Genomic DNA, 17,297 nt, shown 5'->3' on the forward strand with positions numbered 1-17,297 from the left:
AAAAATGAGCACTGTACTAGAAGTCAGAAAGTTTAGGTGGACCAAACCAGACATTTCACAAACTTTCAGTGAAGTAGAAGTTGTCACTTCCTCTCTCTAGGCTTCTGTTTCCTCTTCAGCAAGATGTAGTGGTTGGGTTAGACAAATTCTAAAAGGCTAAGCCTATGATCAGGATCAGACGTGAGCGTGGGTTTGTCAAAGTCCTTCATGGCTCTCCTTTCCAGCAGGAGGGGAGCCACCTCCCTCTACAACAACTGACTTCCTAGTAGTGCCCAGTGAGCCCCTGTTCCAGAACATTCCCTGCTGATTTACCTCACCAGGCACGGTCAAGAATCCTTCACAGGTCCAGGGCGCTGAATGCAGTCAGCAGTCCTCAGCCATCCTCAGCCTCAGTTGTCCTTCCAAGCTGGAGCAAGGCAAAGGGCTGGTTCTGCCTGAGAACTGGGGAAGCCCAAGACCTACAGGTCAGCTGCAGAGCTTTCTGCAGCATGCTGGCAGCCCCCCTGTATGTTGCTGGGAGATTTTCTGAAACTGGATGGCCTTTCTGTTCTTGAGGGGCCATTTTGCTCAGGAACCATCCACAGGGCGAAGGCAGCTTGGCCTGCTCTCTCCCACAATGTGCTGACAGTGGGAGTGCATGCCCCCCACCAGGGCCCTTTCCTTTCCGCCCTTTTTATCCCTCTCACCCTGTGCTCCCTGGCTCTCTTCCTCAGCAGGTTCCCTTGCTTACTCCCCTTTCTTTTCCACAGACTTTCTCAGTCTCAAGACCTCCCCTGATTTCTTCACTTCTGACTTCCCTGGGTCCTCCCTTGAGTCTGGCCAGCAAGGCCATTCTTTTGCCTAGAAAGCAGGGTCTGGATTCTACATTGTGGAGGTTCCCTTGCATATTCCCCCAAAGGTCCAGGTAATCCATCTTTCTCCTCTCCTTTCTCTCTGTGGGCCCTCTTTGCGCCCCTGTGTCTGCATTGTTAAATTCCCATCTCTATCTTGACCATGGTTGGCAGGTGTTTTGTTTACTAGGGCTTAAGAACAACAGAGTACCACACAGCAGAGTATCACAGGCTATGTGTCTTAAATAGCAGAAATTTATTTTCTCTCAGAATAAATAAATAAATTTATTTATTCTGGAGGCTAGAATTGTGACATCAAGATGTTCACAGGGTTGGTTTTTTTTCCTGAGGCCCCTCTGCTCAGCTTGTAGGTGGCCACTTTTCTGTTCTGTGTCTGCATAGGTTTTTTTTTCCCTCCATATCCAAATCTCCCCGCCCCTTCCTTTTTTTTTTTTTTTTTTTTTTTTTTGTTAAGAGATGGGTTCTTGCTGTGTTACCTAGTCTGGCCTCAAACTCCTGGGCCCAAATGATCCTCCTGCCTCAGCCTCCCCAGTATCTGAGACAATAGTGAGAGGCTACTATGCCAAGTGATACCCACCACCCCTTTTTGTGGGACTGGGGCTGAAACACAGGGCCTTGTGCATATGAGGCAAGCCCTCTACCACTGAACTATATCCCCAGCTCTTCCTACAGCTCCCCTCCTTTTTTAAGATAAATTCTCACTGAGTTGCCCAGGCTGACCTCAAAATTATAATTCTCCTGCCTCAACCTCAAGAGTAGCTGGGGTTATAGGCATGTACCAACTGTGCCTGGCAGAGCTAATCTCTTTTTATAAGGAGACCGATGATAGAGGATCAGGGTCCACCTCAGTGAACTCATTTCAATTTAATTACCTGTTTAAGACCCTGTCTCCAAATACACTGATATTCTGTGGTGGTGAGGGTTAGGACTTCAACACATGAATTCGGGGGAGCCATGATTAGCCCTTAGCAGAAGGAGTGGTGGCAGGGGTGGGGCAGGGAGCATAGGCCTTCCATGCTGGCGTCAGGGTTGCATACTTTTAGAGAAGGATGCAGAAGGCACCCTCAGACTGGAGGGGAAAGTTCAGAATCACCTTCTGAGGTTCTATCCCCTCAGCACCCTCAAGTCGCAGGCCCTTATGCTGCAGGAAATCAGGAGTGGGTAGCACTAAAAGAAGTCAAGCATCAGGTAAATCCAAAGTTTAATAAAAATGAAAAAAATTACAGCACAGTGGGCTGGTAATGACTGTTCTAGAAGGTCTAGTATGTTGGTCAGTCTGATGTCCTGACTCCAGTGGGTTCTAGGAGGTCACAGATTGGTCCCTCATATTCCAAGATATGAGGAATCTTGGAATTCACTGTTCCCTTAATGGGAGGCCTTTGTCTTTCTGGTGTGGTTTTTGACCAGACTGGTTCTGAACTCCCTCACCCCGTGAGAAGAGCTGCCTGAATCTGACCTTCACGCCTGGATGAAGATGATGTTTTACATCATTTTCCCAAGTCCACACCCCCGCCCCAGGTTCTGAGATTGGCAGATGGATTAAAGCCAGTTTCATGGAGAATAAAGAGCTTTGGAAGTGCTGGAGACTCCTTCATAGGAGATAGCCAGAGCTCCCGGGGTCTCCTGGCTCCGCTGCAAATTCTTCTGAATCCTGCAGGCCCCTCTCTTGCAAAGTGCTCATGTGGAACGCCTGGCTGCTGGTGATGAGCTGGGTCCAAGAGTCTGCACAGAAGGGAGTCCTGCTGGGCCTGGACCTCCCTGTCGGCCACTGCAAGCCAGGCCAAGTTAGGAGGTACTGCTCCTCCTCCGGGGGTGAAGGGCTTTCCTCTTGGCGATGTCCTCCTCAGTGTCACTCTCACAATTCCTCTGGGGGGAAAAAAAGAAGACCAGGGCAGGGGGTTATGGGATGCCAGGAATGGAGCTGGGCTGGGCAGCCTGAGTTGATACACCTGGGCTGGGGTATATCCGGAGACCACTGGAAGGGAGGGGTCTGGTGGGGGACTTGAAATGAGGCCAGAACAACAAACTCGAGGCTTCCTGGGAGGCAGGAAAGCAGGCAGGGCATCTAAGGGAAACCAGGTACCAAGAGAGGCCCTATCGTTAATAATGAAAATTACATCAGGAGCATTTTGAGGCTGCACGTAAGGATAAGTTGGCTGTGGGCTGCGGAGTCTCTGGCTCAGGCTAGAGAGAGGTGAGCTACAGGATCCTCCCCACGCTCTGACAGCCACCATTCCAACCCCCTCCATCTTGACTGGCTTCCGTTGCACCTTCAGCAAGCCTTGCTCTGCACCTTTTCTAAGGAAACCACTTCCGAAAAGCTCATTTTCATGAACAAGGAAGGAGATATACAGTATAGTCTGTCAGTTCCGACATGGCTAAAGCAGAGCCCAGGCAACAACCCAGAGGCATGATGTCTTTCTGTTCAGGTCACATGATGTCTTTCTGTTCAGGTCACACCAACTAATCTAATCATTAAAATTATTAAAACAAGAACTAATTCAGACTTCAGAAAGTCATTTAAAAATTTGTTGTTGAATGTTCAATTTCAATATTTTGTAAACAAAAGGTCTTATCATTATCTTTTTATCTTTTTTTTTTTTTTCTTTTCTTTTTTTTAAAGAAAAGCCCTTTTGGGAAAACTATATATGTCTGGGACTCAATCCTTTTCCACTTGTAGAATGAGCCATGGAGCTGACAGTGTTGAGTGTTTGAGTAAAAAGAAAACTATCTCTAAGTGTTTATTCTGGGACAAAACTTAGGAAAGGAATGTGCATTCTTCGCAATTACTCTCTGGTCCTCTCTCTCCACAGACTGCATCTCATCAGGGCAGTGGGGTCAGGGGCTAATGAAAGGCATGCCTATTGCCTGCCATGCACCTTCCCAGGCTGGCCTGAGCCAGCAGGAAATCCAAGGGCAAGATCAACTTTAGCCAAATACATCCTGGACCAAGCCTAGCCATTACAATAAAAATAACTCAAGCTCTGCTGACCAGCAACTTTTTAACATGAGTCAGAGCCAAACAACAAAAAAGTAATCTGGGTAAAGTTTGCATGTGATTGACAGGGGTGCTCAGAGAGAGTGGTCCAGTCCCCTTTATAGCAGGTGAGGAGAGCAGCCAGAAAGGCATTTGGCTGGGCCAAAGCCTTGCAGGCTTCTGGGGTCATAAATCTTCAAGCCTTGGCAAGAGCAGGAATAACAAGAGCCCAGACTGAAGAAAGAGAACTCCGGGATATGTGGGGGACTGGGGACAAACGGGAAGTGCTGGGTCCTGGGAAGCAGCCTGAGTGCTGTGTATCTTGAGGCTGCTCAGGGCATCTCAGGCAATTGCTTCCCTGTCCCTTCTTCATCAGGGAGTCACCTCCTGTCCTGGTCTGTGCCAACTCAGACACTCCTGAGTGGCCCTCTTCACATGCAGTGACCAGTGGGGAGGAGTTTCCAGGGAACCGCTACAGACTGAAATATTGACACTGGTGTTGTATTTCAAAGTCTACAGGAGGATTTTAAACAATAAATAATAATAATTGCTAGCATGCACAGAACATTTATGTGCCAAACTTCAAGGACAGGTTATTGAAACCCCATGACTACTCTACGAGGTAGGAACTCCATTTTACAAATGATGACATTTTGGCACAGAGAAGTTAAGTAATTTCTTCATGGTCACACAGCTAGTAAGTAGCAGATTTGAATCCTGACAGTCTGGCTCTAGAGGCTATGCTCTTGATCAGCATGTTCTATTATATGCCTCTTATTTTAAGATACATAAACTGTAACAAGTATAAGAAAGCATCTAAATATTATTATTAATAATGATAATCTAAAGCAAACTAGAAATGGAAAAATCAAAAAGAGGATGTAAAATTCCCATTCTGAAGTAGATTTTTGGATTGTCAGAAATAAATTTTGGACAGTCTGTGGTGCTCATTCTCCAGAGTCCCCACCATCCCCTGAAGGCTATAAATCTTCAGGGTGGTGCTGCAGGGATGGGGAGGAGTGGCAGCAGCGATCTCTTCAAAGATTGAGCAGGAAAGAATCTGAGATTCTCCAAAAGCTCATGCTGCCCCATTGGAGCACCCCACCCAGCACCAGTCAGAGGCCCCTAAACATAAACCTCTGTTGATTACACCCTAGCCTCCAGGGAAGAGGAGCACAGTGCCAGCAGAAGAGGCTGGAAATACCCAATACCCACCTGCCTCAGCAGGGGACAGAGGGTCCCCCTATCCCCAAGCTTCAAGCCACCCCAGATTTCTGCCCAAAAGGGTTCTGCATTTACCCACCAGGTCCTCATTTGGCCTCAGGTGCACCTTCTTCATCAGGGAGCGGGTGAGGTGGTTGCACAAGGAGACGATGCTGAAGGAGAGCTGAGGGAGGGGGAGAAAACAGCTGCCAGGTGAGAATGTGCCCAGAAACCCTGGAGAGAGGCCAGGAGCCTGGCTGGCCTCCTCCCCCTGCCACTCCAAACCGCACACACCTTCCACCGCCTGCGGACATACTGCTTCTTGAAGTTCTCCAGGTTGACCACGGACTCCCTGCGCACCATGGCTTGCTGGTTGTCCACCGGCTACAAGACAAAGCAGAGTGTGATGGTGTCACTGGGCTTCAGACAGCAGCTGCCCACTTCCCTGTAGAACCCCAGCCACACACCGTCCTCAACCTGCCCCTGACACCTCCCTGCCAGGCAGGGTGTGCAGTGGGAGCGTCACAGTGAGGGCAATGGCTACAGATGTCTCCGCTGCTCAGGAGATGGATGCCCCTGAGCCATTATTACCACGACCGGACAGGCATGCCAGCGTGGCTGGAGGCCTGGCTTCTGAAGGGGGAGAGCAGGAGGCAGGGGCTTCCATCACACATCACTCCAGGGACAGGGTCCTTTTCTAGCAGTCAGGGGAGCGCTGGGCTGGCTCTGGGTTTAGCAAAATGGATGCCTAGTTGGCAGATGGAGGATTAACACATCTTTAGAAAATAAATGGAAGGAAATAGGGACGTTGGTGGGAGTCAGGTGGGGATAGATGTGTAGTGGCCCTTCGGTGACTAGCAGTGGAGGCTTAGCTTATACCTCAGCTTCTCTGAACCTCAGTTTTCCTGTCTGAAATGGGGAATAATAATATGTCACAGGGTTGTTGAGGATCATATAAAGAGTTTAACCTAGCACCACTCAACAAACAGTAATAAATTATCTTTAGCCCTTTTGCCTTCTCCATCTCCTCTCAAATTCCTTTTTTTTTTTTTTTCGGTAATAGGGATTGAATTCGGGGGTGCTTAACCACTCAGCCACCTCCCCAGCCATATATATATATATATATATATATATATATATATATATATATATATATATATATGCTTATTTTTTAAGTTTGGCAATGAACCCTTTATTTATTTATACATGGTGCTGAGAATCAAACCCAGTGCCTCACATGTGCTAGGCAAGCGCTCCACCACTAAGCCACAACTCCAGCCCCTCCCCAGCCATTTTTTAATATTTTATTTAGAGACAGGCTTAGGGCCTCACTAAGTTGCTGAAGCTGGCTTTGAACTCTCAATTCTTCTGCCTCAGCCTCCCCAGCTGCTGGGATTACAGGCGAGTGACACTGTGTCTGTCTCCCTCTTTTAATAAAACAAGACCTTTCTAGGTCATGAGATAGGTTTCAGGGTTCTGTGAATCTCTGAAATGGTCTGCAAATTTTAGTGTGTAAATGTGTATGTGAATATTCATAGCATAAGAGCTAACAAGTAGAAACGACCCAAATGTGCATCAACTGATGAATGGATAAGCAAAACATAGTATCCATACACAGAATATTATTTCAGCAACATTATACATAAGAACAAATTGAGTATTGATATGTGCTACAACATGAATGAACCTTGAAAACATTAAGTGGAAGAAGCCAGACACAAAAGACCACATACTGCATGATTCCATTTGTATAAAATGTCCAGAATAGGTAAATCCAGAGAAAGGACGTAGATCAAGTTGCTGGGGGCTGGGGAAAGGAGAGAATGGGGGATGACTACAAAGAGTATGGCATTTCTTTCTGGGGTAATGAAAAAATACTCTGGAGTAAGAAAGCAATGGTGGTTGTATAACCTTGTAAATATATAAAAAAGCATTGAATTGTACGTCTTTAAATGGCAATTTTTATGAGCTATGAGTAATATCTCAATAAAAAAACAATTTAGTGTGTCTACACAGACAAGCATTTCTTCTGAGTTGACAGCTTTCATAGATTCTTAAAGGACCCTATGACCTCAAGAAAACGAACTGCCCAGGATGACCCCTGAGGTCCCTGTGCAGATTTTTTCTCTCTACTAGGACAACCTTCTCATGGCAAGGCCATATTTGGCCCTGGTGAGTGCTGAGAGTGGGTAGCTCACTGATTCCCCAGGGCTGGTCTTGTTTTTTAACCACCTGTGGAGCACATCTCCATTCTTGTTTATCTTTCCATCAGGCACCAAAAGAAAGCCAGTGCATTCTGTGGGCCCATGCTGCTCCGGACTTACATCTGGCAGGGGGCCCACTGCAGGACCATCCCCTAATGCCCCCAGAAGGCTTCCAAGTGTTCCAAAGCCGAATGCAAGTGTGACCTCCTTCCAAATTGCTTCCAAGAAAAAATGTCCCCCCCCGCCCCCCGCATGACCAAAGCACCTGTATGCGCCGTTCCATGTGTGGCAGCTGTCTCTGTCACCTCTTCAGTGGAGGCATCTCACCGCTGGAAAGCAACCCCAGAGCACAGAAATTTTTTCATCTCTGTATCAATGCCTCCAGTCCCTCTCTCCTCTCTGCCCAGAACCAACAACTCTAGGTACTTAATAGCTGCTAGGTTGTTTCCCTGAGCTGCTCAAGAAACAAATTAGAATGATATCCAAGGACCTGGGACCTGCTCACTCTCAGCAGTGAGAGGCCCAGGTCACCTTGCTGAGTCCACTGAAAGAGTGCTATGAGTCTATCAGTGAGATGCGGAGTTCTATGGAGGCCAAGGAGCAGGGGCAGAGTTCTAGCAACCTTGACGTAGATGGGAGATGGGAAAGCCAGGGGCTGCTTACTTTCCCAAATGGGCACACACTGGCTTGGGCAAAGAGTGCAGGAGGAAAGAGGAGGGGAAGAAGGAGACAGGTAAAGGGAAGAGAAAAGGATGAGGGCACAGAAGGGATCATCAGGCCACGCCAGCTCTCCTGACCCTTTCCTCTAACCACCTATGGCCATGCCTGCAGGTCCAGCCTGGGTCCAGGTCCCACCTGGAAGGGAGGCACAAAAGCAGACAGAGGACTTTCCTTTGCTCATATATGAATAAACAACCAGACCAGTGTAACTACATATAATGTACAACGACAAGAATGGGATCTTAATTAGGAATGGGTTGTAGTCCATGTACATATATGTCAAAATACACTCTACTGTCATGTATGTCTAAAACAACAAAAATAGAAAAAAGAAAAAAAAAAAAAAAAAGCAGGTAGAGGGCAGCCCTTCTGTACTGAGGATTTGCCTTTCTCTTGCTCCAAGTCTTCCTGTGGCTTTCTAGCACTCTCCATACAACCCAGCATACTCCTGGAGGCTCCAAGGCCAGCATCTGCCTCCTCCTCCCCTGGACGGGTCAGCTTGCTTATCTTAAACCCAAGGTCTCAGGGCCTTTACCCTTGCTCATTCTTACATCACTTTGTCTCTTGATTCAGGTCTTTGTTCAAACATCAACTCCTCAGGGAAATCTTTCTCGATCCCCTAGATAAAACAGTTCCCCAACAGCCCCCCACTACTCACTATGCTTATGACAGTCTTCTCTACTGCATTTGTCACTACCTGGCATTTTATTCTGTATTAATTTGGAGTGCTTTTTGTGAGTCCCACCTCCCGAATACCTCCTGGCTTCTAGTATCTCCTTCCCAAGGTGATTAGCGTGCTGCCTCCCAATCCATAAAATCTTTCTACCTCTAATTTCACTCCTGCCTGTGATTCACTCAGCCACAATTTGCCCTTTGAGCTGAACCCTGGCAGAGGATGCTTGTCTTTTACAAGGAAAGCTTATGAGGTGAGGTTATAGGCTCTGAGAGGAAAGGAACCTCTTTTTGTCCACTTACTGCTGGGTACCCTCACCCAGGAGAAAAATGGCTGACCTCGTGGTTGGAAGATCAACACAGGCAAGGGGGTCCTGTTCAGGAGAATCTCCCCTTCCTATTGGCCCAGCAGTATCAGCCACTGAGCAGAGGGGCCCAGATGAAATGCCAGGTGAGACCATTCCCAGGGTCATTAATGGAAAGTGATGCAATTACTTCTTAGGTCCTGTTCATATGCTAAAAAACCACAGTATGACCCCTGAGGAGGCAGCCACCCAGGGTATGAGTCTGTCTGGCTTACCTTTCCTAATCAATGGAACTCCCTGGTTGCTAAAAAGCTCAACGCCAGGCTAATGCTATCACCCCAGCCTGGAAAGTCAAAGACAAATTTGGAGTGAAATTTGCTCCCAGAAGGACTGTGACACAAACACTTTTGACTAAATTGAGAATGTGAGAGGGAGAAGGAGCTAGGTCTGCCTTCTCTGGTCCTTTCCTCCCTGCAAACAGTAACTGTCTTCTGACCTTGTGGCCCATCAGGGTTACCAGGAGTCTGGGATTCCCACCTGGCTCTTGAAGGAGTATGTTCTGTGTTTTGGGAAGATGTCAGGAAGGGAGACAAGAAGACCAAAAGCAGTGGTGGCTAGAGTCAGATTTTTTTTATACAGATGCAAAAGGCTTTGAAAAGTCTGGTGGGCTGTTCTAGGTCGGTGCCCACATTCACAGAGCCAGCAGAGGAAGAAGGAGTCACAAACAATTCATGAAAAAGGGACCCCAGCTTTACACCCCGGATGCTTTTCTCTAAATACCAGGCTTCCTGTAGAAACAGCAAACAGATTGCAACTTTTCAAACCTCCATCTGTTCCATCTCTCCAGCCTCATACACCATGGAACTGGGTCACCCATTTTTCCTTCCTGCCCAGGACACACTCTGGGCTTCACCACTTCCGCCTCCCTCAATTGCATCTCTCCAGGTAGCACCTCCGCCTCTTCCTTTACTGGTTACTTTGATGGCTGGAGCCCCATCCTGGCTGGCCTCACCATCCGTTTCTCAGGAAGGTGCAAGTGAGGCTCGTGAGTACCTGGGTGTCTGTCTCCTCACCGGGTAGGGAGAGCTGCAGGCTGTCCCCGACAGCAACCAAGGAATGGGAGGAGGTGGCAATACCCCTTTCCTTGCCTGGTCTGACTTTTCTGAGTTAGGTTTCAGAATGGACACATGGGGACCCTTAATTCTCTTCTCCAGGACCTTCAGTTTTCTGAGCAATTGTTCATCTCCAGCAAAAGCTTCCAAAGCTCTCCCTCTGATACTGTTTCAAGAGACTTGAAAGATGTCAACCAAATGCCATGTGTGAATTGTGTTTGGATTCTGATATGAACAAACCAACCTTCAATAGGACATTCTTGAAAAATGTGGGTACATGTGAGTGTGGAATGCGTATCCAGATGAGATGGAAGAATTATTGCTGATTTGTCAGGTGTAATAATGGCATGGTGGTTATATAAAAAAGAAAGTCCTGCTGGGCTTGGTGGCATACAACCTGTAATCCCAGCTACTTGGGAAGCTGAGGCAGGCAGATCCAAGTGTGAGACCAAACTAGACAACTTAGCAAGACCTTGTCTCAAAATAAAATAAAAAGGGCCAGGGATGTAGTTCAGTGGCAGAGTGTTTGCCTAGCATGCACAAGGCCCTGGGTTCAATTTCCAGGATTGAAAAAAAAAATCCTATCAGAGATTCATGCTAAAGAATTTATGAATTGAATTAAGTCTGAAATATGTGTTAAAATCTTGAAATACTCCAGAAAATAGTATGTGGTATGCGTGTGGCGGGGGAATGAATAAAAGACTGGTACAGGGCACAGTGGAGCTGCCTGTAATCCTAGCAGCTTGGAAGGCTGAGGCAGGAGGATTGCAAGTTCAAAGGTAGCCTCAGCAAAAGTGAGAAAGTGAGGTGCTAAGCAACTCAGTGAGGCCCTGTCTCTAAATAAAATATAAAAATTAATTAATTAATTAAAAAAATAAAATACAAAATAGGACTGGGAATGTGGCTCAGTGGTCAAGTGCCCCTGAGTTCAATCCCCAGTACCCCCCACCAAAAAAAAAATAAAAATAAAAAAAGGACTGGGGATGTGGCTCAGTGGTTGACCGTTCTTGGGTTCAATTCCCAGTACCAAAAAAAAAAAAAAGGACTGACCATGACTTAATTCCAGCTGAAGTGGGGTAAAAGTACCTGAAATTCACCATACTATTCTCTGTACTTCTGGGTAAGTTTTGAAAATTTTCCATAATAAAAAGCTAAAAATAAAAACTCTCCTCTTTTTAATCTCTGTAATCTCCCTCGTTAGTCTCCACCCAATAGTTCTGAGTTCCTGACCCAATCTGGGCTCACAGCCATCCCTTGGAATTCTACTTAGCACCTTCTTCATAAGGAAACAGCTTGGTGGCGGTGGTGGGGGTGTCAGCGATGGGGCTGGTGCCCTGAGAAGACCTCTGCTCTCTGCATCCCTCCTATCCTATCTTAGTCAGAATTCATCTCTCTCCTGATTTTTAGAATATTCTATTTCATCATTTACCCTGGCCTTTCCCACCTCCCAGTTGGTTGGGTCCCCATTAGGCACAGATACTGAGTGTTTCATTCAGGGGCTGTCTTGTCCTTATCAGTCACCCCACCCCACCACCAGCCAGAGCACAATCAGTGTTTGTTCAACTGAATTGGCCCCTCTGCAACTCAAATATGCCCTCTGTTGGGTTCCTCTCCAGGGTAAAGAATCTTCTCCATAGGCCAAGAACTTCACAGACAAAGGAGAAAAGGCATTCAGTTCCACAGACATTTACAAAAGGTGGGCAGTGGGAGGTGACTGCTGGGCACACAGCCACCTCCAACATGGACCAATTGTGCTATGTGATCCAGTGAAGATGGAAGCTGCCATCTGCATAGTCACTAGCAGAGGAGGGAGCTCATAGAGGACACTCTGGCTTCTCCTGCCATCATTAGCTTCCGGCATCTGCAAAATCACTGACTACCAAACCATCCGCCACCCTTCCTGAGACAAACTAGTCAGACAGAGATAAGCCATGAGCATCTGCTCCAGGGCAGGGTCACCGCTGCTGCCTCCCTGAGGGCTGACTCTCCTGCTTCCTTAGGAATCAGGGAGATGTTACACAGTCACCCTCTCCTCCCGAATGACCCAGGATGGTGTTTAAACTGAGCAGGGTAGTTGAGCTTTAATTCACTTAATTCTGGTGAACTAAAAATCCTCCATGATGGCAGAGGAGACTGTCCACAGAGCAGTGCCCCCCAAGATGTCCTCCCTCAAGGTCTCAAGGGAATACTCCACTCCCACATCCCATCCACCATGGCCAGTTCTGCCCTTGCCACCACTGTTCCAATGCCAACCATGGGCACGTGAAGAACAGAGCAAGCAGGTCCACTGGCTGCTTTCCACAGGCCTCCTTGGGTTCCCCTCAGCACCAGGTTGAGATGCCAAAGGAGTTCAACTGGCAGGTGGCAGAGGAAGGTCACAGTCTTCTCTGGTTTCCCTGAGAGACATGGGGGCACTTCTCAATGTACTTTGTCTTTAGATGCTCTTTGTACAGAAGAAGTTCTGGTTTTGAAATATCTTAAAGGGGAAGCAGTTACCAATGACTGGAAACACACACAGGACCACTTTACTGTGTGAGGAAAACTATGTATGGCTGGGTGCCCAGCTCAGGGGCTGATCAGCTGGGGGACTGAACAAGTCCTGCCCTCTACTAGGCTATGAATTGAGGATATCGGGTGGTGTGTAGCTGATTCCACAAATCTAAGATAACCACTTCTTCCTCCCTTTTACCAATCTTCCTATTTCAATTCATTGCCACCATATTCTTCTTCCTATTATTATTATTATTTTGCATGTATTTGACCTTCACCAGAAAGTATGCCCTGTGTTGCTCAATTGGCAGTCATCCTGGCCTCAGGAAGCCTGGCATTGAAGGTCAACGTTTATTGACGTGGCCAAAGGGACTTTTAATATTTGTAGACTCTTATGCCAAACAAGTATACAGCATCTTGTGACAGGGCAGATAAATCTCTGGAGAAATTGTAGAGGTCATTTTGTACCAATTCTCTCAGGTAGAGAAGTAGGGTTTTTGTCATCTTTCCTTGATTCCAAGATCCATGTTTTTGGATCTCAGTTATCAGGAGGCATCTCCAAATTAATGATGTCATATCATTGCTGTGGGCCTGGAGTAAAGGCAGGTGCTCCCAGAGAGGACTGCTCTTGTTGGCCTTGTGAGGCCACCCAGCCTCAGACTACTGGCCATGACATTCCTTGCTTGAAGTTCTTCAGTATCACATAGCTGGTGGCAAAGTGCAACCCTGCATGGGGACAAGCAGCCCGGGCCTCCTGTTCTCAGGAGGATTTTTCATCCCCGCCTAGCCTCCACATTGAGACGTGTTCCCTTGCTCTCTCTTGCTTCACGGCAGCCTTCATTTACCCTCTTACTAGGAGTGTCACAGCTTTATGTGTCTGGGGCTCTCCTATTAGGCTTTCCATGTTGGGCATTTTTTATTTTTCAACGGTACATAAAATAATGATACATCTCATAATCATGGTTTCTTAGTCAGGTGTGGTGGTGCACGCCTATAACCCCAGTGGCTCAAGAGGCTGAGGCAGGAGGATCACAAGTTCAAAGCTAGCCTCCACAGTGAGGCACTAAGCAACTCATGGAGACCCTGTCTCTAAATAAAATATAAAAAAGGGCTGGGGATGTGACTTGGTGTTTAAGCAGCCCTGGATTCAATCCCTGGTACCAAAAGAAAAAAAAAATCATGGTTTCTTATATTTTTGATGAAAAGATTGTTTCAAGTATTATATGTGATATTTGAAATAATTCAATTTGCTAATACAAAAGGAGATAAGATTCTGAAGAAATGGTTTCATGACATCAAAATATGTATTGTCCTAAATCACTTCCTGTCTATGTTGCTCACTGGGCACTTCCCCTCCAACACCAGTCCAGGAGTTATCAGTGGCTTCCCATGACCCAGGGACAAAGGCAGAGCTTTTCTTTTTCTTTTTTCTTTTTTTTTTTTCAGGGGGATATAGTGGTACAGGGATTAAACTTAGGGGTGCTTAACATCCCCAGTCCTTTTATTTATTTATTTATTTTATTTTGAGACAGGGTCTTGTTAATTTGCTTAGGGCCTCACTAAATTGCTGATGCTGGCGTTTTGAACTTGCGATGCTCCTGTCTCAATCTCCCAAGACACTGAGATTACAGACACGTGCCACCATGCCTGGCAAGTTCTTTAATGTGGCCAAGGGTCCTTGTCCTGCCTCCTCCCAGCCATGTCTACGTACACCACATTCCTGTTCTACGCTCCAGTTTTCTTACTGTCCGTCCACTTCCAGTCTTTCATGTCCCTCTCATTACAGAGCCCTGGCATGATGGCCCTGTTGGGAACACCTCTCTCCCTTGTTTGCTTAGCTGGTCTCAGCTCCAGCATCCCTGCTATAGGGACTAACACCTCCTCTGACCAGATCAAACGCCCCACTGCAGGCTCTGACACTGAGGAATGCATCCGTTTCTTAGTGTATGTCCCAGTCACGGTTCTACTGTTGAATGATTCTTGGTTAATGTTGGAATCCTTCAGTGGACTAAGAACTCCGTGAGGCAAGAGATGGGCCCTGTTTTTGACTCAGCAGTGTATCACCAGTCAAGCCAAGTGTCTGAAGTTGGTAGGTGCCTGAAAATTATTGGTGAATGAACAGATGAATCTGGATATCATCTGCCTCCACAAGCCGACAGTAAACTCCTAGAAACTGGGGCAGTTAGAGGAAGCAGAAAGAGCCACAGATTATCATCAGAAGGTTCCTATTTTGTCATTAATGATATGACCTGGAATAAATCACATCTTCTCTGTTTCCTCATCTCTAAACTGGGAATAATATTCAATCCAAATACTTGACAGGGATGTTTCGTGAAGCTGTGAAGGCATTTTGAAACTATAATTGGACCTCTCCCAACCCCAAACTTCTAGCAGTGCTGTGTCCATACTACCTGCACTGCCAATACGATTTTATGGTTATGTTGACTTCTTCCTCCTTTGGAGAAAGGGGGATGGGATTACATAATTCCCAAGAAGGGATGCTTAAAGCTTTGGGTCATGAAGGGACCACTGAGCCTTGTGCTTCCCAGTCTTCTTGTCCACCCTCTTCAAAAACTGATGGAGTCTCTTAGACCTTCAAGGCCCAATGGCCTAGTACCTAGGAAAAGGAGCCGCTTGGTTGAGCACTTTTTGGTCCTCATTATCGTGCACAGTTGGGGCCCTTAGCCAGAAGTTGGGGGCAAGAGGTGAGAAAGGGGAGATGCTCCCCTTCCCTCCTGCTCTGTAGGTTGGTCTCAGACAGGGACAGGGCTGGGTAGGAACAGTGATTGCACCGTCTGGGGCATGGCTCCTAGAACAATTGTGTGCAGGTGTATGCATTCCACCCCCAGCTGGAAAGATACACAAAGTTGCTTACTCGGCTTCTGGGATCTGAACTTTAATACTAAGGTGGATATTTACAATAAGCCTCACTACTTCCTCCCACATGCCTCATCTTGGAGATGCACACCTGGATTGCTGTTCCATTGGTATCAGCTGGCTGTGAATGATCCTAAGTCATCCTCCCTCTCTGAGTCAGTTTTCTCATAAGTTACATGGAAATCATATCATCGCCTACTTTCCCATCTCAAAGAGTTGTTTAAGGATCAAGTGAGGTCACAGACACAAGGACTTCTTAAGTGAGAAGTCAATTCAAATAAAAGGCAGTATTATTTTCTCTGTGCATTTTAAATTCTTGCTTCTGTAGCAGGAAAGTACCATGCTGACTTAGTTATCCTTAGTTAACTCAAATATCACTCAAGATCTGTAATCCTAAGGCATGCAGGTGGGAAGAGAGAGGCAAACAAACCCATCACCACAAATCCAGTCTCAAGCATCTCCCCAGGGAATGCTGTACTCCCTGTGGAAAAGGGTATGGTAAGGGGAATTTGTTCTCTAATTGTTTTAACAGCTTGGCTGCCCTGCCAGCACTCTCTCAGAAATCCAGGTTGGTGAGGGGAGGTGTGGAATGAATAATTAACCAGCACCTCAGCAACTGTGGATTCTCTGGAGAGGGCTGGAAGGCCACCCTACAGACATGCACCCTAGAGGATGATTCTAGCTGGATGCAGAGGCAGGAGGATGAGAAAGTGCTGTATTGATGGGGTTCTAGTGCTCAGAGCTTCAGGCTGGCCAGGACTTCCTCTGTGTGTGACCTGCTGAGCAGCTCCGGTAGGGAATCACTGGCATCCTGGTGGAACATGGCTCCCAGGCCATCTGTGTCCCCACTCTCCAACTGGAAGCTGATCATCACTTCTTGCATCCACTGTAGGTCTGCTGAGAGCTCCTGCCTCAAAGCCTCAAACTGTGTGTGCAGATGGTCCAACTTCCTGGCCACACCTCCGAAGCTAGCCCCTGTGGCCTGGATGTCTTCCCGCAGGAGCTTCTTCAAGGACTCCAACTTGCGGAATTCATACCTGAGCTGGGACAGATTGTGCCGGGCGCTCTCGTTCTCCTCTCGGTACCAAGCTTCCTTCTCATTGAAGATGGACACCAGGGTTTCCACATCATCCTGGAGAGTATCACGGGCCCCTACTAAGGCACGACATCCCTGGTCCACCTGAGCCATGTCCTCTACCACTTGGGCGAAACGCTCAAAGTTGACATAAGTGTTGTTGGGGGGCATGCTTGAGTGGCATTTGAGGGTGTACTCTCTCAGACGCTTGGTCTTCAGCTGGGTGGGTTGGGTCTTCCGCTGTTCAGGAGCTCTGACTTCTCCTTCAGACTGGCAGATGTTCAGACATAAGAACCAGAATGTTAATATGATGCATGCGCCAAAGGGCAGTCCAAGCTGCAGGTGGAAGGCAAACACGTTGGTCTTTTTGGCATTCACTGCATGCATCAGGCCACAGGGAGAGCCAGGGTGGGGTAAGCAACCCCACAGTCCATAACAAAGGTCAAGAAGTATGGGAATGCTCCCTGCATGCTCACTGCAGGACAGAGGGGTCCACAGTTATTAGAGGGTTTCCACACGCACAGCATGTAAAGGGGCTCAGACAGACAAGCAGGCTGTAGTCAGGACTCTGCAGACATCCACTCCAGGGCTGGAGAGGCAAGACCAGGGCTGGCAGAGGGAGGCAGAGGGATGTCTCTCTTTTGGGGTTCCTTCGGCCTTGGCAAAACTCAGCATGCCCAGCAGGAAGCAGCTGAGGACCCTTGGTCTTCCCCATCCCTCAGCAAGCAGATAGACCTGATCTCCCAGACCACTCCAACCCTCCCTGCTCCCCATGGTCCACAGATCTCTACCCTCTTGTCCGCACACTCAG

The 17,297-nt window shown here is 47.4% G+C and overlaps 1 protein-coding gene across 7 annotated transcripts in view; it reads right to left on the reverse strand.

Moving 5' to 3' along the window:
• Positions 1-1,160: 1,160 nt before the first annotated feature.
• DAPK2 (death associated protein kinase 2) overlaps positions 1,161-17,297 on the reverse strand; it is a 117,403-nt gene continuing 101,266 nt past the window's right edge. For 2 of the 7 annotated variants that reach the window (XM_079125701.1, XM_079125702.1), the window contains exon 9: positions 11,001-16,756. In XM_079125701.1, the coding sequence (XP_078981827.1) occupies positions 16,148-16,756 (609 nt within the window). In that variant the 3' untranslated portion in view covers positions 11,001-16,147. Of the gene's footprint in view, positions 2,019-2,482; positions 2,718-5,131; positions 5,216-5,325; positions 5,416-11,000; positions 16,757-17,297 lie in introns of those variants that run through there. The other 5 variants (XM_079125705.1, XM_079125699.1, XM_079125704.1 and 2 more) reach the window with 4 other exon arrangements.

Source organism: Sciurus vulgaris, assembly GCF_902686455.1.
Source record: "Sciurus vulgaris genome assembly, chromosome: 2".
In the NCBI taxonomy this organism is placed as follows: Eukaryota; Metazoa; Chordata; class Mammalia; order Rodentia; family Sciuridae; genus Sciurus; species Sciurus vulgaris.